Genomic DNA, 24,800 nt, shown 5'->3' with positions numbered 1-24,800 from the left:
AACTATTACATAGCTTCAGGGTTGTGTTTCAGGCATTTCACCTATATTAGAACTGCGCATACTCGTCTTTTTTGTTGCCATGTATTTGGCAGACTTCCTACTCACCCTTAGCAAAATTGAAAATTTTACTCTCCAATGTAATGTTATTGTAGATTTAACGTGGATTTTTTTTTTGTTATCTCCCCCAAACCCGAAACAAATACATTCACAAATGTTGTACTTTCAACAGACCTTTTTCACTTTTAGTTGCGAAAAAGTGTTTAACCTGTGAAAACGTCCTCCTATGATTTGGTTATTTTGAAAAATATTTGTATACATGTGCGTGATATTTATTATTATTGTATTTTAAAAAATGAAGAAGTAAAATGATATAATTTGGATAATACCTATTTGAAGAAATTAAAAATTTCATTGTTTACGAATAAAGCAAGCAACAAATGTGATAGTTCAACGATTAGATTCTCTATTTATGTGCCAAATCGATATAAAATTAGGATACACATTTAGAACCATAAAATATAAATGCAACCTAAAAGGCAAATCGGTCTGATTGAAATATTAAAATGCCCAAATCAATTGATTTTACTGTTGAATGTGTTAGATTTTTAATAAGAAATTAAAAAAATGTTCAAAGCTAAATATTAAAACTATTTGTGTTTTTAAAAGGTTGAGGGAAATCTTAATTTACCATTTTTAAGATTCTAAATAATATTGTTTAATCAAAACTATCGAGTTAATCAAGTTAAAAAAAGTAAAAATCAGATATTATTTCTCAATCTGAAATTTAATTTGTAAAAAATATATGTATAGTTTTTGACCAAAACATTATTTCAAGAAGTTAAAATTATGTTTATGATTTTCTCTAAATTCAATAAAAATAATACATACGTTATGCTTAAGGGTTTTTATAATTTATTTTAAATTGTATTAATGCTGCTTCAAATGAAACTCAATAGTTTTGTCCAAAATTTTTGAAATAAAAAGGGGGGAAATAAAAAAATACAAAAATAACTTTGTATTGAAAAATTTTCTTGAAAATTTGTTGAAAAATTATGAAAATACACCAAAAATCGGTAATTCGGTTACTATTATTTTTAACTCTGATTTTCTGAAGCTTGTTTAGAAAACTGCACTAAAATCAATAAAAAATCGTATTTTTTCATCATGAACTTGTAACTTTTACAATTAAATTAAAGTACATCTAAAGTAAATTGTCTGATCAGTGTATTTCTTTTTAAGGTTCTAAAAACATTTACTAAGTTAATAAGAATATGTACAACAAAAATAAAAAAATCAGAATCTTCAATGCAATTTAAGTTTTTGATATATACAAAAATAAAAATTACAATGAAGTAAATAAAAATGTGAGTTCAATTATTTCATCTAATAATTTCCCACACTGCCAACATGCCTGTTGGTTGCAATATAAATAATATGCTTAAGATACGATGGGCAGAGAAAGGGAAAAAGTCAAAGTAAAAATCCAACTAAACTAAGAATTTACTAGTAATGTTTTTAATTACGTAATGCGATGATATTTAGCATCAAACTACACCGCTGCTTAACCCAATTTCGAGAAAAATGGAAAATTCTCGAGTAAAACCAACACCAGGAGTTGAGGAAGCATTATTTTCAATGCTATGGACTCCATATCCTGACAATTCATCAGAATCATCGTCTTCTGATGAATCCGAAACATTTAAACGCAAGAAAAGACCATTAACGTGGGCAGTTAATGACAATCATGATAATTGCGGTGTACGTCCATATTCAATTAGTTCACGTCTAAGCTATCCGACTTACTATCCCTCAAGTTACTTCACAACAACAGATCATCATCATCATCATCACCTTATTGTTCCGAGGGCAATGCCACAATCTTTTATTGACAATTTTTCACCACCTCATTGGGAAGAAGAGGTAAAACCTTTAATTCTGCAAGATTTTGAGTACATATGTACTTCTTTTTTTTAAATTTATGAATTGTTTTTCTTTCACCGCATTTCATATTGCACGTGCTAGTTTTATGTCCGCCCGTCCGTCTGTTTGCTAAAAAAAATATGTAATATAATGAAAACTTTTTGAATATGTATCACAATATGTTTGCATGAAATGTACTATCAGGTTAGTGTTTCAGGTCTAAAAATCTTCTGATAAGTAAATATTAATGATTAATGACGGCTCAAAATTTATTTTTTTAGATCTTTTTGTCTTAAAAACGCAATAAAACGAGTCATAGAAGCCTGAAATCAACATTTTCAATTGATATACCATTTTATTTTAACTTTCTAAAGCATTTTTGGCTTCTTTACTTCCAATATGGGGCATTTCACGCCATTTTAGCTCGTTTTTGTACAACATTTTTCAAAAATATCAACCGAATTTCATTGGAATATTTCCCGATAGATTGGAAAATTTGTCTTAAAAAAAAAGAAACATACTACATTCAGGCAAAAAATGTTGAGTGAAAATGTCAAAAAACCTCGATTTTTGGTGAATGACTTGACCGCATTTCGTTTCATGGAAAATTCATGGAAAATCGGAGAATCTTAAAAAAATTTAAAATGTTCCGGGGAGTCTCGTGAGTAACTTGAAAATTGATGAAAATCTTCGGGAAAACTCGAAAAATTTATGAAAAATCATGGAACTGAACACATTGAAATGCGGTCAAGTCATTCGTTTTATAAACGAATGCAATTCATTCTCGTTTACTTTACTTAAAGACTAGCAAAACCCGAGCCCAGGCAATAGGAATTTTTTTTTTTGTTGTACAGTGATAATTTAAGTTATTGATTGATCTCAGACTATTTAAAGTCAAACATTTAAACAAGAAATTTATAAAACTGTCAAAAATTTTTCAAATATATTCTTAGAGAAGAGAATTCACGTAAAAAAAAAAATTTTCAATACAAACATTTTGGTAATTTAAAAAAAAAATTAAAAAAGATAAAAATTTCTCAAAAAGTTGGGACATTCCGACAATTATAGTGACTTTCCAGTTGAATTCCGATTAAATTACGTCATTCCAGTTGCATTTCGAATGAATACCGACATCCCGATTGAATTCCAAATGCATTCCGGATGAACTCCAGCACAATATCGCATTTTTTCTTTGATATGCGGTAATAAATATTAGAAAGTAAATGTTTTTTCTTTATTTTAATTTTTTTTCAAGCTTTTGTTAATAACTTCATTTATTTATTACATATATGGTTTTAGAGAAAAAAAAGTACAAATAGCTCAAATATCTATTGTAAATTCAAGCTTCTAACTTTAAGATTAAAGTTTTTTGAGCACTGAAATTATTTATATCATGCCGTAGAAATTTATAATTTTAATTGATTTTGGGTATATATTTTAATATGTGTATAATATAAAAATTTTATAATTCTAGAATCGTCGACCTACAGTCAATAGCAATGAAATCAATCATCAAACAAATCAACAACAATCTGGTTTTATTAATTTTTATAATAATAATAATCTTTCATCGAAATCCATGGTTCCAATACCTTCATCAAATACCAGGTACTTAATAAAATAAAAATTAATTAAAAGCATGGACACATCAATTAATCGTTTGACTTGAATATTTATTTCTAATATTGCTCAAAAATATCATCTAATAAATTAAGATACAGAAAATATAAAAGATTTTCTTATTTCATTCAAGTTTTTTTTTATTTAAGTTGTGTGTCTGTCTCGCTCTCACGCTTATTCTCTCTCTTTCCAGACGCGAACCGGTTTTTGTTGGAGGGGGCAGTTCATTCTGCCCAAACTACCAGTTCAGTTGCGTGAGAGTTGTTGATGAGATTGGATCAAATGTGGGAGTTGCGCAAAGTGATCACTATAGTTTGATCCAGGGGGAACAAAAAAAGCTAAATAAATTTATTGTGGAAAGTACTTTAAGTGGAATGCGTACTGTCAATATGACAACAACAACGACAATTATCACCAACAATGATGCATTAAACAGTTGTCGCAATAACACACATATTTATGTGACGTCGTCTTCTTCATCGAACACCTCAACACCTCGGGTATTGTCAGATGCAACAACCATTAAAAGTTTAGAAAAGGTTGATCCGGTTGAAGGAAGCTTAACGATTCCCGTGAATCAGCAAACATCAAATGTGAATATTGTAAATTGCTATAGAACTGTGCCTGTTCAAATAGTGAATGAAGAAGAAAATGATGACAATAGTGTGAAGGAAAATCCAAATACTGTAAAAAGTAAAAATTTAAATATAAATAATAAATGTGATATAATTGAAGTAGCGGATGACGCAAAAGAAAATAAAAAGTCATCTAAGAATACCAAATTGTCATCCAGTATAATAAATATATCAGCTAATGAGAACTTAAATTCAATAACAAGTGATAATAGTAATGATAAAAAGTATAATAATACAAAGGGGCTAACTCCCTTTGACACATGTAATTTAGATCAAAGCATATATATTTCTAGCAGTGATCAAACAAATATCGCCAATGTCGATGCAATAAATTCCGTACATGATCCGATAAATGTGCAAGAAAATGTAGTGTTATCTCATTCAGTTCCTTCGTCGCGTGAGCAAAGGCGTCGTGAACGTCGCGAGCGTCGCGCAGCCCGAAGTCGCATGTCTCACATCCATGCATTACATGCACAAGAAGCAATAAGTAATCCAAATAATATTACTGCAACTGCTCAGATGCATCAAATTCCATTGAGTCATGCGATAATCGGAGCTAATCAAGTACGTCCGTTATCGGGAGGTAATTTCCAAATTGTGCCCGACTTATTACACAGCCATTTGCCACCACCGTATACGACATTGCCAGTGCAAGAAAATTCAGCGACTCTTTTAACAACACCGGTACCAGTTCCTGTTAGTGCTGTGGATAATTGCAGATACAGCTTTCCCTTACCAATTATAAGAAGGTGACTTTTTAACCTTTTTTTATCTACTCTACAACTCATCTCATTTGAAAGATTAAGACACATAATAGAAATTCATTTCATTTTCATACTCATATTCAGTCTAACAAATGCATCAATTTTACAATCTCTCTTCTCAGCATTAGAAATTCAATCCTGTCTTCTTTCACACTAAATGAACTCGAATAAACAACTAATGTTATGTCTTATATTTTGTTTACGAATATTCGTTACCATCTTTCAAGTTTCTATATATTACATGAACTGTAAAAAGCAAATTATAAAGGTACAACATGTCTATAAAGATACTGTAAAGATATTTTCATTCATTCTGACAAAGTCAGTTTTGTAAACCTATATTGAAAATAAAAAAAGCAAAATAAAACATCTGAACAAGAAATACAAAATGTTACAATCATTACAAAGGGACTTGTCTAGAGCTTTTATACCTGCTTTTGCTTTTGTTGATGGCATATGTTAAACTATTTTTAGAAAGAAATAAATAAAATGATAGAATTTAACAAATTTTAAACTTGAGTTTCAAACGAATTTAATTTGGAAAAGCTATTCTTAAAAATAACCAATTCCAAGTTTCATTTTTGAGTTTTTTTGTACAACACTACTTAAACTACCTTCGTCGAGTCTTCTGTCATTCATACCATAGTAAAGCAGAATTAGAATCGTACAAAACGAGCTCAAGCAAGGATTTTTTCATTGTTGTTTATTAAATAAAATTACTTGCTATGAATTGGCAATGAACAGACATGTTTTTAAATATATTGATGCATAGTTTTTGATTCCAATACAGTGGATTTTTTTGTATTATTTTTGCTTTGGTGAAGAAATTTTTTGCTGATTCATTGATTACTTAAGGTCAGACATGAATATTATGGCAAACGCTTCATTTAAAAAGCTGAACAAAATTTTCGATTTGAAAAAAGACAATTTGACAAAAATTCTTTTATTATCATCAACCACAAGAAATGTATTTTATTTGTTCGTGCTACATTTCTATATGCAATAGTATAAAACAGAAATTATTTATGTTAAAGTTACAAATAAGGAGATTCAATAAATTTCAACTCCAATATATTTCATAAATGGAAAACAAACTTTTGAATTCTAAGATTTAGAAGATTTGGAAAACTTACAAAAACTTAAATTTAAAAATGCTTACTGAAATTTTTCTTTATATGCTTAAAATAGTAGAGACAGAAATTTGTTTATAATATTATTTTTTACTGAAAGGACAAAAATTGGATTTTGCTAAAAGCATTTTATTAATTTCATTTAATTAAACAAATCTAGTGTACTGGTTTATCATCTAATCGAGTGTAGTCATGATCGGAACAACAAGAATTAAAACGATAAATCGATTTTTTTTGTTGATGTCACACAAGTATTTAAAAAAAAATAACGAAACACAAAATTGATATTGGTTATAACAATGAACTCATATTTTCGCCAAATAAAAGCTTAGAATATAAAATCTACATGGGGATTTAAATTGCGAAATAGAACTTTTCAACATTGTCATCATATCTATCATATTCATTTCCCAATATTTTGCTTTTTACTGAGTTATTTTCTAACTCAGAAATAAAAAAGCGATGAATTTTCTCTTGTTCACAAATAGGCAATATGCAAAAAGCTTTAACAGGAAAAAATGATTGACACCATTTTGTTATTTGAATATGGTGATTCGATGCTTTTTCTTGAAATGAATATAAATTGATGTCACTTGAAACATGTTGTGATGTGGCTGATTTTACTTAGCAGCAGATGTATATATTTTAGTTTTAGTGCAATTAAACGTGATACGTGAGTCCTTTTATGACTACACTACACATAAATGCATTAACATATTAAAATACATTTTGTCTGTTTTAATTTTTTGAACTTTGAAATTTCGATTTAAAGTTTTTAATGTATTTTTCGAAATCTATTAGTCAAATCATTACTCATTACACTAAATTTTGAAAATAGTTTCTGTTCTGAAAATTGTTATCTTGGTAGAAGTATTTTGGTATAAATTTTCAGAGAATCAGACTATTTTAATCTTGAAGTAAAAATTTACTAATTTTTAGAGTATTAAAATAATGAAAAAAATAATGATATAAAAAATGCTGTCGGTAATGGTAAAGGCAAGCCTAATAATATTAATAGTAAATCTAGTTCTTATATTTTAAAGTATATATGTGCAAATGTTGTGTCTCACTCAAATGTAGTCACTTTATGGAATAAATCACGATTTATTGGCAAACAAATTAACTATAATTCACCATCACGATAAACTTTGTTTTTACTCTTGTGCAGCTTTCAACGTAAATATGAAGAGGCAATAAATATAAACATGTATAAAGTAGGATTATTATGAAGCTGTAAGCCATGAACTGCGTTCAGTTGAATCTATTCAATAAATTCTATTGAATGCTCAATGACGTTTTTATGATTTTAGCTTTAGAACGAATATAACAGGTATGATGAAATGACTCGAAAAATGTAAAGTTGAACATATGCATAGCTAATATTGAAATTGTCAGTCTACTACACTGCCTTATCGTACATTCCAATGCTCGAAGAGGTAGCTAAACACTTTTTTGCTCCATTAAGTGTTCAATATAATATATAATGGATAATTTTATAAGATTGGAATTGTGGTTTAAACTCGTTGCCTATATGTACATACTTATTTATTTTCTATTATTGTGTAACTATTTCCACCATTATGTATTATTATTTTTTGCATTGCTCATGAAAAAGGCGTGGAACGTCAATGGGTATATATTAAAAAAACTTAAATATTGATGATTCGCAAAGTCATTGAGTTTTTTAAGTTTTTAGTTTTTTGGTGCAAAAATAACTAAATTTTCAAGGTCTCCAAGGAACCCGTTGACTCATATTATATTTTATGTTTGACATAATATGTGATTTTACCCTTTTACACTGCAAAAAAGTTTCATAAACTTGTTTCGTCGAAAAGATACAATCTTCACTTCGGCCAGATGTACCTATATTTTCCTGCAAATTCACATAAGTAATTACAGTCAGTTAAAACAAAGTTTAATTAATGAGATTAACATACGTAAGGAAAAAAAGATATGGAGCTCTTACCCACAATAGGTTTTTTAAATATCTTTTGTGCATGTTAAGTAAGTATTTAATGATATTTCAGGTGGAAAACGGCCCTGGAAAAAGTGCGGGAACCTGGGAACCTCGTTACTGGAAAATTTAAAAAAATCATAAAAAAATATTGAATTTTTAAGAGTAAAATGAGAATATTTTATAATTTAAAAATTAAAATTTGTAGAAATACTTTTAAAAAAAATATAATTTTGGGGAATGAGTTTGGAAAAAATAAACTTTTTCCATGTCTGGTGAAAAAGCAAAATATTTAAATACAGATCAGTATTTATGAGGTAAATTAGTACTTTGTACATATCAATCTAATACTTTTTATAATACTTTAGTATTTTCTTCATAATGATGATTTTTGAAGATAAAATAATTTACTTAATAATTTAAACAGATTCATTACAATGAAAAAAAAATAATAATTTGCTATTAATTGATAAACATTATACTAAAGTGTCTCTTTATATTTTGGTATGTGATTTTTTATGTTTTTGACTAGATTATTATTTTATAGTCATCAAATTTACGACGGGGGTTAACAGAAATGTACGACGTCGTAAAAATGCCATATTCACGATTTAAAAATTTTTCGTCTTGAATTATTTAAAATAATTTTTGAAGTATTTCAGACTTTGTAATATTTTTTTTTAAATTTTTATTTAATTAAGTTTTTTTAAATTTTCACGATTACTTTTCCTCCGAAAAGTATATCATGTTACTAAAACATAAAAAATAATGTATTGTACAACTTTTATTTACGAACGATTATTTTGGCTAACATACTTTTTAACACTCGCAAAAGTAAGCAGATGAGTAAGACATAACCGACAAAGCTCTAAAAGAAATATGTATGTACATATAAAGCAAATTCAAAATGAAACTAAGAGTAAATATAAATAATTCAAGTTTGCATTCACTTTTATGTTCTTTTCTGGTTTGACGATATTTCTCATACATATATTTATATATTTTTTGCAACATGGCTTAAACGTGACATACTTGGTTGGATTGTTGGTTGACTAAAGTTCGGTTTATAAAATATTTTTCTCTTAAATTTTCAAAATTACTTTTAAATACTTTTTTATTTTCGATTTCTTTTGATTTAAATAATAACACAAATTTGATCAACAAATTACTCTTACATTTAAAATTATTAATAATATGTAAAGTAATATATTAAAATTCAATGTCAATCTTACACCTAATTTGTGAAATTTCGACAATGTGATGTCACAAAATTACGAAACTTTAGGAAATTACATTCGTCAGTTTTGTATTTAGGTGTATTGTATATATTTATACATATTGATAATATTCTCAAAAAAATAAAGTTATAAATGAGCATTAAAATTAGAATTTACTGTTTTTTTGATTTGGTCATTCAGTCATCAAATGAAATCATGTGCTTCAATACATTTCGCACTCTAGTAATCTGTTACTTTGACGTTTATTTTATACTATAGGTTTATGAAAAAAAAATGATACGCCTTTTTGAACTCTTTTCTCTTCTTGCTAAGTTTTGCTTGTCGCTTATTTTCTTAGGTCAATATTTGTTACAAGAAAGCATGGAGAAAGGCAATGAAAAGTGTTTTTGTTCATTTCGTTCATTTTTATATGCATACATATAAATAAATTTCAAGAAACACAACATCAACACAAAACCGGTTTTCGTTCATAATAAAGCGATCGAAATATGTTAAGTGTAGAAAAGAACCGGAACTGTTATGAATTTTGTGTATTCATTTGTTTTCTTTTTACTCGTTGTCTTTTAAATTTTGTTATTGTGTAGTGTATCGACGATATCAATTTTCTGAAGATTGTAGTTGGCGCCAAAAGTTTTCTTTTTTCTTAAGCACAGTGAATTATTATTTTTTGAAAGTTCAAATAAATTATTTAGCAAAAGTTGATGGGAAACACTATCAAATATACAAATCACTCATAAAGTGCAATTTTTTAATTATTTTCAAAAAAGATTTCGCTCATCGCTTGATCTGGGCACATTATATTCTCTCTTTCTATCATTGCATTATAGTTTTTAGCTTTCATTAATGAAAAACACATACAACTTTTTACGATAATAAACATATCGTTCTAAACTCGACTTTTCGTCTGTGTGTGTGTGTGTGTCAGTATGTTCCGGTGTACCCCAAAATATTTTTTTTGTAAGTATTAGTGTTGTGAGAACTCTGAAGGTCTGTGGGCAGTCCCTTGGGTTGTGAGGTGTATGGAATTGTGAAAGGGTTATGAGAAGCGAGGAGCACGAAATTGTGAAATATATGCAATTCAATTTTAACTTAATATTTGTACTTTTCATCAGAGTATCATATACTTTTTACTATTATTCACACTGTTCTTACGACCTATAAATGAGCTGCAAGATCATATCCATCTTATTTCGATTCATTAAGAAGAGTTTTATTGTTAATTTATTAAATCACCTGTTTTTGGTTTACATTACATATGAAATTATATAAAGAAAGAAGTATCTTCGTTCCTTTTCGCATATCCCTTGAATGTTGTGTATAAATTTTGATTCTTATAAATTTCATAAAGAATAGAAATAAAATTACTGATGGTAAACTAAAAGTTGGTTTTCTTTTTTTTTTTCAATTATATATTTATATGTATAGTAGGAAAAAGAACATCAGAATAAAATTTGCAAATGTTTTCGTACAACTTTACAGACAAGGAGAACCAAATAAAAGTGCAAGCATATCAAAAATAGATAGTTTGCATACACATAACTTGTTGATCTTTTTAAAGAAAAACATGAATAAAGAATACTTGTTATGCCACAACTTAACATTAAGGATGTGTGGTTCACATGCTGAGAGTTGTGAAAATTTTGATAAATTAATGATAAATTTTGCTAAGTGATAAAACTAAACGCATTTTTTGCAGGATAGAAGAAAAATGCAAAAAAAAAATATTATTCGATGATTCAAATAAGTTTATGGATAAGCAATTCCTCTTTAGCATGAAGAACCTGGATAACTGTTCATCCAGCATGTGTTTTAAAAGTAATAGTTAACTTTTAATCGTTTTAACTGTTAATCCGTAAAAGGTCTGAAAGACTCATTGTACTAATAAATAAATCCTAATGTTTGTTTGTTAATCGTGTGTGAAATTCGAATTCTCCTCCGATGTATGGTTTGGTGTAAACTTTTGGTCATGATCTCGTCAATCAAACCATGTAAAATGAGCAGTTGAGCTTTCCATCTTGTTTTATTTTTATTTTATTTAGAATGTGTGAACAACTTAAATAAATCATGGTAAATTAAATTTAATTTTAAAACATAATATTTTTTTGATTGAAATGTTTTTATAATAAAATAATTTTTTTCAAGCAATACCTTTACATATGTAGTGTTGCAAAACTTGTGTGAACGGAAGGTGAAAAAAATAAAAAAAAACTTTCATTTTTTTTAGGTGATGTCATAATAATATTGAAGTCATAAACAGAAATCATTCGCATGGAAAAGTATAAAGTTTACATGCGTTTCTAAATCTGTTTTTACATTAATATCGTTGAGTATTAATGAAGCATATGTAATTGGAAAAAATAATACGATCTAAAAATTGGAATTTTAAAAAAATAAAATAAGTGTTAAAATTAAAAACACTTAAAAAAACCTCAAAACACTAAAAATAAAAATATGTTACAATCTTTTAAACATTTACTTGAACACATTCTATGGAAAAAAATAAATAAAAAAAAACGACGAGCGTTCTTGAATGCACCCATTATGATCATATTATTAATATATGATTATTATGGTACTTATTCTTCTCACTTATTAACACACTTGTAGATATTCCTTTTAGAATAAACACAGTGTCAACATTAACTTGTGATTATAACTGCTTTTCTTTGTCATTAAGTACACACTTTGAGTTTTTATGTTATTTTGCACTCATTCATTCATGTGTTGTTAGTATTAGGACTTCTATCACTTTGTGAAAGAATGTGTAATAGAGTGAATGATGAAAGCAAAATGATCAAAAATAAAGCGAAAAAAAACTTAAGTAGGTATAAAAAGTAAAAACAAAGATGGTTCGTGAGGGTGGACTTATTATTTATGTCAGCTTTTTGAAAGAAAAACAAAGATTATTGCACTTTTTACATTAAGGTTAATGATTATACACTTAATATGTATACATACATAGAATAAAATGCTTCTCACATTGATTCATATAAACTTATTTACAATTAAACTGCATACATTTATGACCATCGATTTTCGAGTGGATAAGTGTTACTTTCAGTTTTAGCACCTACGTGTTCATTAAATTATGAAAATCCACTACATATTATTTGTGATTTATAAAAGCTACTTGATTTAAAATCCTCACGTTTGTGGGTCATTCCCTTCGAAACGGAGACGAAATCACAAAGTATATAATTTCAAATTGGGTACTAGATGTCCAACTCACCGACAGTTGGCTCAGTAGGTGAGTCAAAAATAAACATAAGGAAAATACGACGTCGTATACATTTTCTCTAGTTAAGATTTTTTGTTGTAATTTGTCAGTAATATTTAAGCGCTTCAAACTTTTTTGATCTGTTTTTTAACTTACTGAGTAAACATGTAGGGAAGATGGGGCACATTCAGACGGAAAACTTTGACTGCCCAGAAATCATAGAATTCAAAACACTATAAAAAATCCATGTCTCGCAAGCCCGAAAATCTGCGAGACATGATGCGAGACACCGCGAGACACGGCGCGAGACACGATGCGAGACACCGTAAAAATTTTAAAAATTATGAAAAATTGATGAAAATCAAGATTTTTTCTTGAATTTTAGATTTCTTATGACGTCAATGTATTTTTGGAAGACAAAAATGTAATTTACGATACTAAAAACGGTTGATTTTGTTCAATTTTATCAAAAAAATCAATAAAAATTGTCGAAAATCAATTTTTATGAGGAAATTTTGTGTTTTGGTACTTACTTTGGCTATTTCTAATCATAATCCATCAAAAAAGTTGTTAAAAAGTTGAAAAATATCGAAAATTAAAAAAATTATCTCCACAAAAAATTTTGTCCTGGTGTCTCGCACCATGTCTCGCACCGTGTCTCGCGCCGTGTCTCGCAAATATGTAAGTTTGCGAGACATGGATTTTTTATAGTGAAGATATTCAAAAAATTTTTGATGAAATTAATGAAAAAATGTCCCTTTTTATCCGACGCCATGCATCCAAAATGGATGGCGCCAGAATGCAATGACCCTTATATTAAAAATGGATAACAATAACCAAATTTATTTGGACATCGATGAAATATAAAAAATATTTAGAAATACAACTTTTTACCGCATTTCGAAGAAAAAATGCGGTATTAAACTCGACTTGTCGTGTGTGTGTGTGTGTGTGTGTCAGTGTGTGTGTGTGTCAGTAACACTGTGCCCCAAAATTTTTTTTTTGTAATTCTTAGTTATTTGAGGACCCTGAAGGTCAGTGGGCAGGTCCTTGGGTTGTGAGGTGTATGGAATTGTGAAAGGGTCATGAGGAGTACGAAAATGTGAAATGAGGAGTACGAAAATGTGAAATGAGGAGTACGAAAATGTGAAATGAGGAGTTCGAAAATGTGAAATGAGGAGTTCAAAAATGTGAAATGAGGAGTTTAAAAATGTAAAATAGGGAGCATAAAATAAGTAGTACGAAAAGCAAGGATACTTATGCAACATCGAAATGCGGTTTAGTATGTCGTTCTTTAGACGACTACTTATAAGTTCTTTTGGATCGACTGTGGGGTTTTTTTTATGTATGTTCGACCTTTAACACAATTTTTTTGTACTTTTCGATTTTACTTGAATTTTTTTGATTCTATCCATAAATCACCATTTATTTCTTGATATACTCCAACAAATTTTTTATATTTTTATTTTTGACACCCCTCTGTTGTAAGATAACAAAAGTAGAATATAAATGGTTTTTATACATATATTGAAGTAGGTACGTTGAAGGAGATTAACATTTCTATTTAATTTGAGCTAAGACTGTATTAAATTTTAAACGTAGTCTTTTTCACATATGTAGATTTTATAGTATTTACTCATACAATTTGTATTTTGACCTTCAAGTAATATACAATAAAATTATATAAAAAAAAAACATTAAAACCTAAGCATGTTCACAATAATTCTTAAAAATACACACATTATTTTCAATTTTCCACAATTCTGTTTTTATTTAAAAGTTTTAGCGTTAGGTATGAGTTTTTCAGGAAAAAGAATAATTGTATATGGGCTTGTTTTTTGGTAACATACGTTACCAAAATCGCACTTTTTTATATTTATCTCTTATTTGTCTTTCGAATCTGAGAAAAAAATCACTCGCATAATAAACTTTGAAGTCTTTAGCATCCGTTTGTGGCAGAATTTTTTTCGAAAGTCAAGCGGAAGTGGGAGAAAAACAGGGTTGTTTCGGTAACGTATGTTACAAAATTTCGAAACAAAAAAATTTTTTTTTCACAATTTTTGAAATTTCTGCGAATTTGGAGCTGATATTCAAAAATGAATGATTGGAATAGAAAGAATAAAAGGTCTTTCATATATTTGTGGAAAAAATTTGAAAAAAAATTTAAATCTTCATTATGCGGGGAGTGAGCAAATCGGTAACGTATGTTACCAAGGTTTTTCAAGCATTGCTCAGAGAGCTCCTGAGATATTTTTATGAAGTAAAATGTGACAGTTTTTAGTTATTTGATGCTCCTAGACCATTTCCATTATTTTCTGATACATTTTGAGCGAAAATTTTTCATCCTTGAGAAGCTGATTTTTCAACGAGGGCTATTAAATGGGTTTTCACACTTTATATCGAATTTTTTGAATTTTTATCCCGAAATATTAATACATTATTGTTTTAAATCACTTTTCTATCAGTTTTACGATGTTTGAAATCCATTTGGCAGCTTTGGATCAACTTTTTGTAATTTTTCAGGATTTTCTCAAATTATTGCATGCTCGTTGGTAGCGATTTCGTTACTATACTTTGATAATTTGAAGCATTCTTGCTTTCGAGTGTTCCAAAAATTGTCTATTATACTGTTTTTAATATCTCTAAACTATTTTACGTTAATAAGCAACTTGATTTTTGCTTTTATAGAAGGGTCTTTTATTGATTTTGTAACTAAGACTCAAAATAAAAATATCTGCCTCCAAATGTCGATCGATCCTAAATTTTTTTTCAAGAAAATTGCATTTTTGTTCTTGTTTAATGATAAAACATCATTTCAGATGATAAAAAGTTAAAATTGACAACTTCGCTGAGAAGTAAGAATCATTCTCAAGTTCCTCCTTTGTATGGTAACGTATGTTACATAACTTTGGAGTGAATTTTTGCGGGTTAAATCAAAGAGTTCAAAAATTTTATCGATTGGACATGAAAAAGAATCAAAAACTAACAATAAAAATCGAGGTTGCTTAAAAATTTTTCTCAGTAAAATGTTCAGGGGGCTAATATTTCCATCTTTTTGGTAACGTATGTTACCATAAAAAAGGAGTGATTTGTTCCCCATGGTATTTCCAGTATACTAAATGGAATTGAAAAAGGCTATATCACAAAAATTAGCTCATTTAGTGTGTTATCCAATGAATATTTGTTTGGACCGATAACTCTTAAGGAAAACTGAGAAAACGGGCTTCATAGTTAAATATCTCAAAAACGTCTTACTACTGAAATGAAAAATCTCTAACTTTCAACGTCAATATCTCGAAATCTAAACACAAATTCTTGGAATATTTTTGCATATTCGTTAAATTTGAGGTGTTTTCATCCTAGAACAGCCATAAAACCTGCAAAAATGTGAATTTGAAAATTTTCGAAAAAAATTCTCTGCAAAAAACAAGCCCATATTTAATTTTGTGTAGGTATTATTATGAATGAAAAGTCAATGTACGATGTCTAGTTAGTTGTTAAACACAAAATTTTATCAAGTACATATTGTTCAAAATTCAATTTAGTATTTGTTCTATTTGGATGAGTGATGATTACAATATAAATAGTGAAATCATCATATCACAGAATAATTTCTTGTATTTTGCATTCGACGTGATGTCTAATTTATTTGCTGGTTAAATATTTAACTTGTTGTTGTATTGCAAAAGTCAATAGACGATTAAAGAACTAATTTGCAGAAATGTGAGATAAATTCAATTGGAAATATTTTCATTTTAAGAAGGCTTGTGAAGTACAAAATAAAAATAAATGATAAAACATTTGTTCATTTTTGTCGGTTCCGAAAACGTTTTTTTTTTCACTAGTTACTAGTTATGTTTGTATAAACAATTATTCAAGTACGTACGTGTTGTTAATAATAATTTACTATACGCATATGATTCTCATCAAGGTCGTTGTGGTGACGCAGCTACAAATGATATGGAAACAACAGCTCAATGCTATTTCATTTTCGTATGTAACTATCGACTGAGTGAAGAAATTACTAAGTAAGGCCGATACAAAAACAATAATTTTTTTCGTTGTGCAGAAAGATTATTGAATAATGAATCAAGCAATATAAGAAAATACAATTTGCAGCTTAGCCTGGTGTTTAGTATATGGAACTGAATTAAAATACAATCGGGACTCATAAAACATATATAATGAAGGGACATATAAAACTTTTCTGACTCCAATCGAGCCACAATTCACTTAAAACGAAAAAAGCCTTTGGGGTTAGGAATTACGGTTAAAAATTTATGACCCACTTTTCGTCGTCTACTGGGAAAGCTCATGACTCCAAAGTATGAATGACAATAGGATCCTTCAGGAACCGCGGTGCATGCCATTCTAAGCCTTTACATCCCCTTCTTTAAGTACAACATTCTTAGAAATACTTTAAGATGAATTTATTTTGTGAATAAAAAAGGAAGAAACAATTGAAATTTGAAGGAGCATCCTCTTTTTACAAAAATTAAACTAAGAGGGAATATTGAAAATTAGATCATTGGTTTGACCTTATGCCATGTGCAGATTTTAATACATATAGGATTAATAATAATTTAATATAGGGTTAAAGTAAAAAATAAATGAATTATCTAAGGAAAAAAATATGACACACTCAGATCAATTTTTAATATGGAATTCCTAAAATGAATCATGGTACAACAAAATAAATCCATTAACATGTTTGTCATTGATGACTATATAGAATATGGCTAGATGCATATGCATTTTCCTCTTAAAAATGTTTATTTTTGTCACGTTAGATACATATCAGGCATATGTATTAATATTCCCCTAAGAAAATAAAGATTTAAAATCTCTTTTAACGTTCTTAATCGTTTCTTTTTTTATTTTATTTATAATTCTAAAATTGACTCCTTTAAAAATAGTGCCAAAAAAAATTAAAGTGAATTTTATTAAATTTTATTTTCAATACCACTATACAGCACAAAAAAAAAAATAAAAAAAAAACACAAAACAGCTCTGATTTTTTTAAATGAGTGTGTCCGCATAAATGCACTACTGTCAATGTTAAAAAGGCAAATAAGAGATGACGAATTTTAAATGAATTTATTTATCTCTTTGGATGCTAAATATGTTTGTTTATAAATATGAGGTTACATAAATATGAGGTGGTTTTTTTTGCTAATAAGGTATCTATGAAATGGTTTCCTGTTTGAGCAGCGTTAGTCTCTCTTACCATCGAACAAGAATCTGAATATAAATGTCCAGTTGAGTTGTTTCTGATAGCTTTGGGAAGGAAGCCAAAATTAATAAAAATTTCTTACAAAACCTGATTGGTGACAAAACCTTTAAATTTCTTCGTTTTTCACATTTGTTACTCTGACACTAAAATTTTATGCCCCCCTTTCGATGTATTGCGAGATACATCTTTTTCATGAACCCAAAACAAATGGTCCCAACTTGTGAAATTCAAAACAAAACAACTTTTTGACCGGACTCTATGGTATAATAAATTTTAATTTTAAGTTCAAAACACATTCTGGTGAAAACATGTGTGTCTGTATTATAGTTATGAGAAACACAAAGGTAGAATTTTAGAAACTTTTACGTAGTTGTATGAATGAAATTAACAAACGAAATAATAATCATCATTATTTAAATGGTGTAGGGCGACAGTATAACATGAGAGACTAGAGTACAAGAACATAAGTATATGTGGAGGTTAGTCTCCTATAATTTTTGTTGTCGTTACACGTTCCGTAAGAGAAGAATATATTTTGCTATTACAGTTCGAAGCACAATGACCCTTTTGAGGTTATTGATACGGAACGTCAAAAACAAAAAAGAGGACTTCAAGCAGTAATGGTACTTATGAAATTATGAAACCACACAATTGACTGGATTTTATATAAATTTTTATCAAAATTTAGAGAGATGGATACATAAAAAAATATCGTCGCTCTCTCTATTCTTTCTATGTAAGAGCTGAATTGTTGTTCATGCTTTTGCCAGTCCTCTTTGCTCTTTCTATGGGACTTCCATATTTATAGCTAAATTAAGAAGTTATTTAAAATCAACTCAATTATCAAATAATTATCTATCGGTCACACTACATACTTAGATTTTAAATAATATTAAGGATACGTTCGACAATTGATAAATTTTAAAATTTTCATACGAATTTTGCTAATTTGCATCTTAGAACTAAAGCTAAATATGTATTTTATTTATGCCATATTTAATTTATCAATAAAAAATGTTTATTTTGACAATTTCAGGTCACCATCTGAACGTTCAGGTAAAGGATGCTGCACACAATGGTTTGCATTTGCGGGACCTCCATTACGGGCACTAATAGCTGTGGTTGCTCTTGGTGGAGTTGCGTGTGCTTTGGGAGGTGCTGCGTTAGGTGCCACAAGTCTTGCGGGTCCACCACAATCACATTTCACTGCAGCTTTATTGATGATCGGTAAGTTACGACGCTATTTTTATATTTATTGTTGCCCTTTTCTATCAATAAGAGACCTTATTACGTGGCGTTGTATGTTTAATGATAACCATGTTAGTGTTCACATTTTGAGCGAATTATCCATGTTTCCATGATAGATTTAATGAACTAACTTTGCAATCGCCTATAAACTAATTCAAACTTTTTTATTTAAAGTATTATTACGTGCCATGTTACTTTTATACCGACACAATTAAGTTTAAAGTATAATTCAAACACATTATGTCATTTGGCTATGTCTATATGCAGTGGCGGATTTTTTGGCTATCAGGCCTTTTTCTACATTATGGGGCCTATTTTAAAGAGTTTTTTCTAAAGAAATCTTTGGGCCTAAGGCGTCAGAATCATCAGCCTACGAGTAAATCCTCTACTGCCCATATGGGCTTGTTTTTTACTAACATACGTTACCAAAAAATCGTAATTTTCTTAAGATTATTTATATTTTTATCACTAAGAATTACAAAAAAAATTTAGGGCACACAGAAACACACACATACACACACACGGACGACAAATCGAGTTCAATACCGCATTTTTCTTCGAAATGCGGTAAAAATAGAAAAAGTGGTTGTCAAAAAACGATCTACTATATCGCATTTCAATATTGCATGCCTATGCTTCTTATCCGAGTATTTTTACAAGAGTGTGTGATTCTCCGGAATAGATGTTTTCGAACCAACACCTATGTCTTCCTTCAAAAAAATATCAATGAACTGTTATAAAATTTTGGGGCACAGCGTTACACACACACACAACAAGTCAAGTTTCATATCGAATTTTTACTTTGAAATACGGAAAAAACTTGCAAAGGGCACGTGAAAGAACAACTTTAGAATATTATTTCATCACAACGCCTTGACTGTTAAACAGTCACTTGATTAAAACTGTTACACTGAAATTTGCTTTATGCTTCAACCCATGTGGATAACAATAAAATGTAAAAAAAAATGAAATGCGGTAAAAACAGAAAAAAACTCAGTGTAATTTTAAAGTTTTTTTTTTTTTGAAACTTTGTATATTCAGTTTATCCATGATTCAACTCAGTACACAAAACGGATAATACTCAGGTACAGCCTTAACGATTATAATATGATGGAAGTGTAAATTTTGTAGGACACTGACAGAGAAACGATTTTTTTTTTTGTTAAAAGTATGTATGAAGGATTGTCGGTTGAGCAAATGTTTTATAGTTTTTATAAATTTATTTGAAAATTTATTTTAAATTTATCTATAACACTCTATACACTATAACTCTGCGTCTCCGAGCATATATTTCAAACATTCATTGAATGTAACTCTTTGTTTAAATAAAAGTTGAAAGCTTCAAAAATGTTTTTTTTTATTCATATATCAAAAAGTTATATATTATAACTAAAATTTGCTAACTTGTGTAAAAAAAAATGTAATCCTCTTCACAACAAATATAAGACAAGATAATTTTGAAATAAATATTTGGGGCACACCTTAAATTCACTGTTTTGTTAAAGGCATTTTGCCAAAAAAAAAAATTATTTTGCCTGATTATTTGCTCTATTGTTTTAACTTTCTTACATATGCACCAAGAATTTATAGTGACAAACGTACGACACACCGCATCCTCTAACATAATTATTTTTTTATCGCACAATTTTCGTTCAACTTCGTTTTGCATTAAGGGTCTGTTTGCCAAAAATACATCGAATAACATCATGTCCACAATCACCGCAAATTTTAACATCAAGGATATCCTATAAGATTGTGTATATAACATTTCTTTTCTCAAAAAAATCGTATTGAAGGGCGAAAAGGGTAAATCGCACAACTGCATTTTCTCTTTAAAACCTTGTATTTTCAGATACATTGAGAGATTTTCAGAAATATTAAAAATATGTGAGAAATATTTCAATAGACTTGATCGCACAATTGTAAAAATTAAAAATTTTGAAAAAATAATAAGCCTTAATAATACTTTTGTAAGCCTTAGAATGAATAAATAGTTTAAAAGTCATTTTTTACAGCTCAGAAACCATAACTGGTAAAAACTTAAAATCGTTTTTTTTTTCAGTTTGTCAAAAAGTGCAGTTGTGCGATTTATCGTTTTCGCCTTTTATTGAATACCAATGTCAATGCCGATGTGCATTCTAATGTATCAATTCTAGAAGTAAGGCATGAAACTGTCTCACCATATATTAAACGTTCCCTCTTTACGTATTATTATTTTACTTAAACTCTGCGCCAGTTTTTCATTCTCCAATTCGAATAGTTTTCTCGTTCATACCTACTTCTGCCCCAAATTCATTTATTGGAATCATTGTGATGCTGCCAAGATGTTGTTAGCTTTAAATTGTGTGGATCACGGTTAAAAACTTTATATACTTTTGTTAATATGTTTATTCAAATACCATTTTTTTATTTAGATGTAATTTATTCTAAGAAAATTTTTTAAAATTTCTCATCTTAGCAACAAACTAGTAAAATTAAAAAAACCTATTTAATTAAATTTGAAGTAGCCTTATTGTTATTCATATATCGCACTTTTGCAATGCATTCATATTTTTCCATTTTTTATTTGACATATATGCATGTACCTACCTCTAGGTTTTGTTATTTTTTGTACACTACGTACCATGCATGTTCTCGTTATTTATGATAAAAATGCATCCCAATGTGGAACTTGGGCAAACAATACGGAAACATATTCTGTGTAATGGCGAGAACGAGAGCGTTAATATGATATATGATGACAATTTTCTTGCTTATTGCATTTTTGATATAGGAAGGTGCAATACGTTTTTTTATTATTTCGAAATAGGAAAATATATGATTGGTGTTACGCGAGAAAAAAAGTGGTTGTTTAAGCGTACATTTTATTATTTTTTTTGACTGTTTGTAAATAAAACTAAAGGGTATTTTGTATGAATCTTTTTAGATTCACAATAAATTAAATTAAATTATAAAATGTAAACACTAAGTTACGAGAACTTTTAAATTCAAAGGCAAAATGAAAGGCAAATGCATATATGTTACTACGGTATTTACTATGTATATTTATGTTAGCCTGAACTAAAATAATTTTTATTGTATATTTTGTTGGTGTTTCTCCTGGCAAATTCGTTTTTATCAACAATAACAAAAAAACCGGCAATGTTAAAATCTTTATAGTACCTACCAGCATACCTACATAAAAAAATAAATTTTCAAATCAATAGTTCTGAGTGGATCGAAGAAACAAACAAAGCAAAATAACAACAAAAAATAATGTTTTAAAAGTATGAAAACAAATTGAAATCAATTTTATAATAATGTATTTCTATATAAAAACATGTTTTTTTTATTGTACAATATACATACCTATAAGTTGAATATTTTAAATTCAAAAATGGGTAACTAGAAGTTTTCAAATAGGAAAATGAGTAAATATACAATTTGATGAAAAGTAAAAAAAAATATATTTTTATGCATAATTTACTTGAATCATATTTTTTCATTTTTTTAACATTGTCGGACCTCTGTAAGTTTTTCCTGAATAACATTGGAGCATTCAAGATGGACATCAATGATTTTTTTCATCGAATACGATCAAGCTCTATAAGATGGATTATTCGATTCATTTAAAAACATCAAAAATCATTTAAATATGTGTGTCATGAAAATCAAAAATATTCATCGAAAAAACATTTATGATGAAAAAAATATTGCAGAAAAATATCATGATGAAAACGATGAGCATTTTTGAATGCTCATTGAGTTTTTCCCCGGAAAAATTCTGTAAAAAATAAAACTTGCACAAGTAAAGCAACAACATAAAAAGATTTAAGTGAAAAGATACTGGCTTATCATACTTTTCTATCGGCAAAATGCTCTTTTCTGTCTTATTTTATATTGAGGCACCAAAGTACACAAAACAAAAATTTACTTTCAAATTTATTCAAAGGAAATACTTATCATGGAAGAAGGTGATGAAAGCGTATAATTTTCGCTATAAAATATCGTAATATTAGATTTAGTTAGTTAATATTAGATTAGTATTTATTCATACTGTCGAAATTCAAAGTTCACACTAGTGAATCTTTCGTCTTGTTCATTACAAAAAAAAAAAAAAAATCTGTCTAAATATGATATTTCTACTGAAGTTCTGGTTTAAATGTGAAAACTCGTAAAAATTAACCCTATGTCAGTGAATAGAACCTATGTATAAAATGAAATACATACTTATTTAAAAATCATAGTCAAAACCCAATTTCCCTTCAATAATAGATACTTCGCAAGTATCTCAAAAAACCAATAATGCGATAAATCACTGGTATTTTTTATTTGCCCGAAAGTTTTTTTCATGTGCCAAATGGAAATGTTTATTTGCCACAAATGCATTTTATATTTTTTATAAATATTTTTTACATATTTTGAATTATTTTTCACATTTGTTTTACATTTATAGGTGTTGGAGTAATATTGGTAACAATTAGTGGAGCAGCATGGAAGATGACAGCACCAGGTGGACCACCTTGTCTTAGTTTAGAAACCAGTGCAGACCTGGGACGCTGTAATAGGAGAGCATGTACAAGATCCGGTGCAAATGGACATATGATTTATCCTGAATTTCAACATAGAGCGCCCCCACCTTCATATCAAGCGAGTATGCAGGAGTATAGATTAAGGTAAGTTACTGAGTTTTTGTGAACCTTCAAGGTCTATATTTTTTTTCTTAGATTACTCTTGTTAGATAGAGATAGACAGACATCTGTGTTGAGAGTAGTGTCTCCTCCACCAACATATCGTTCAACGTCTGGTAGTTTATTAAGGTGAAAAAAAAGTCAATATTGCTTATTTAAAACAGAAAATGAAAAAATATATCATTGAATAATATTTATCGTTTTTTGACGTAGGACAACAATGGTGACGCATAACAATCAATCTAGACATCAGCCACCTTCTTCATCAACTGCTAGTGGACGTTTATTTGGTGGTATCAGTGAGATAATAAATGGTTTTAGTTATAGTATTAATAATAAAAATAACAACCAAAACAATATTGAGAACATAAGTAACAACTCCAGCGAAGCTACTCTTCCGCCAAGTTATCGCACAAGAAATAATCATCACACCACTGGAAGCCATTTGCGACCCGTATCGGCGTATAATAACGATTCAAATCACGATTTCACATTAACTGTGCATAGCTCATCGATGGATAATTTATCAGTAAACATAACACCATCATTGTCCTTTCAGCAATCGCCATCTAATTTTTTTACTGAAGAACAGCCAAAAACTGTAAATAGTAGTTACAGCAGTAGTAGTTTAAACCATATAAATAGTGAAACAACTAATGAAATAAATAAAATAAAAATTAATGAAAACTCGTTAAATAATGATAATAATAGTAATAATGATTTAGTTACCATAGTTACCATATCAGGGCTTATTGACGAAAGTGAAAATAAAAATAGTGTCAATGATTTGACTTCGCTAACAGTAGAAACATCGTCGTCCAAATTTGATGCTTTAGTACATTTATAGCAAAAATAACCTTTTACTCGAATTGTTTCATTTTTGTTTGCCAAAACTAATTTTATTACGAACTAAAATTGCCAGTTACTATTTAGACATAAATTTCTAGAAATAAGTTTCTTCAGAAAAATTCAGACAGATAAATTCAGAATTTGTACAAATCCACGCAAAAAATTTTACTGTTATAATTCTCATTTTAGTAATTAAAACTTTTTTAATAATCTAATGATTAATTTTATTGTAAAATGACGTAATTGACTTGTGCTAAAATAAGAATAAATTAAAATCAACAAACTGATGAAAATATATTTATTAAAATCTAAAAAATATAAA

At 28.6% G+C, this 24,800-nt stretch overlaps 1 protein-coding gene across 1 annotated transcript; it reads left to right on the top strand.

Annotated features, from left to right (window-relative positions):
- The first annotated feature begins 1,504 nt into the window (after positions 1 to 1,504).
- Positions 1,505 to 24,641, top strand: LOC134828760 (uncharacterized). The gene is made up of 7 exons (XM_063841747.1): positions 1,505 to 1,920; positions 3,395 to 3,528; positions 3,734 to 4,924; positions 18,748 to 18,938; positions 23,395 to 23,614; positions 23,666 to 23,758; positions 23,843 to 24,641. The coding sequence occupies exons 1-7, from the start codon at positions 1,582 to 1,584 to the stop codon at positions 24,474 to 24,476; spliced, it is 2,802 nt and encodes a 933-aa protein (XP_063697817.1). The 5' UTR covers positions 1,505 to 1,581; the 3' UTR covers positions 24,477 to 24,641.
- The last annotated feature ends 159 nt before the right edge of the window (positions 24,642 to 24,800 follow it).

Source organism: Culicoides brevitarsis, chromosome 2 (genome assembly GCF_036172545.1).
Source record: "Culicoides brevitarsis isolate CSIRO-B50_1 chromosome 2, AGI_CSIRO_Cbre_v1, whole genome shotgun sequence".
In the NCBI taxonomy this organism is placed as follows: domain Eukaryota; kingdom Metazoa; phylum Arthropoda; class Insecta; order Diptera; family Ceratopogonidae; genus Culicoides; species Culicoides brevitarsis.
This window is presented reverse-complemented; position numbering and strand designations above follow the sequence as displayed.

Coding starts and splice junctions, on each gene's coding strand:
- LOC134828760 (XM_063841747.1), top strand. CDS start 1,582: ATGGAAAATTCTCGAGTAAAACCAACACCAGGAGTTGAGGAAGCATTA. Junction 1,921..3,394: donor CACCTCATTGGGAAGAAGAG/GTAAAACCTTTA, acceptor TTATAATTCTAG/AATCGTCGACCTACAGTCAA. Junction 18,939..23,394: donor TGCAGCTTTATTGATGATCG/GTAAGTTACGAC, acceptor TTACATTTATAG/GTGTTGGAGTAATATTGGTA.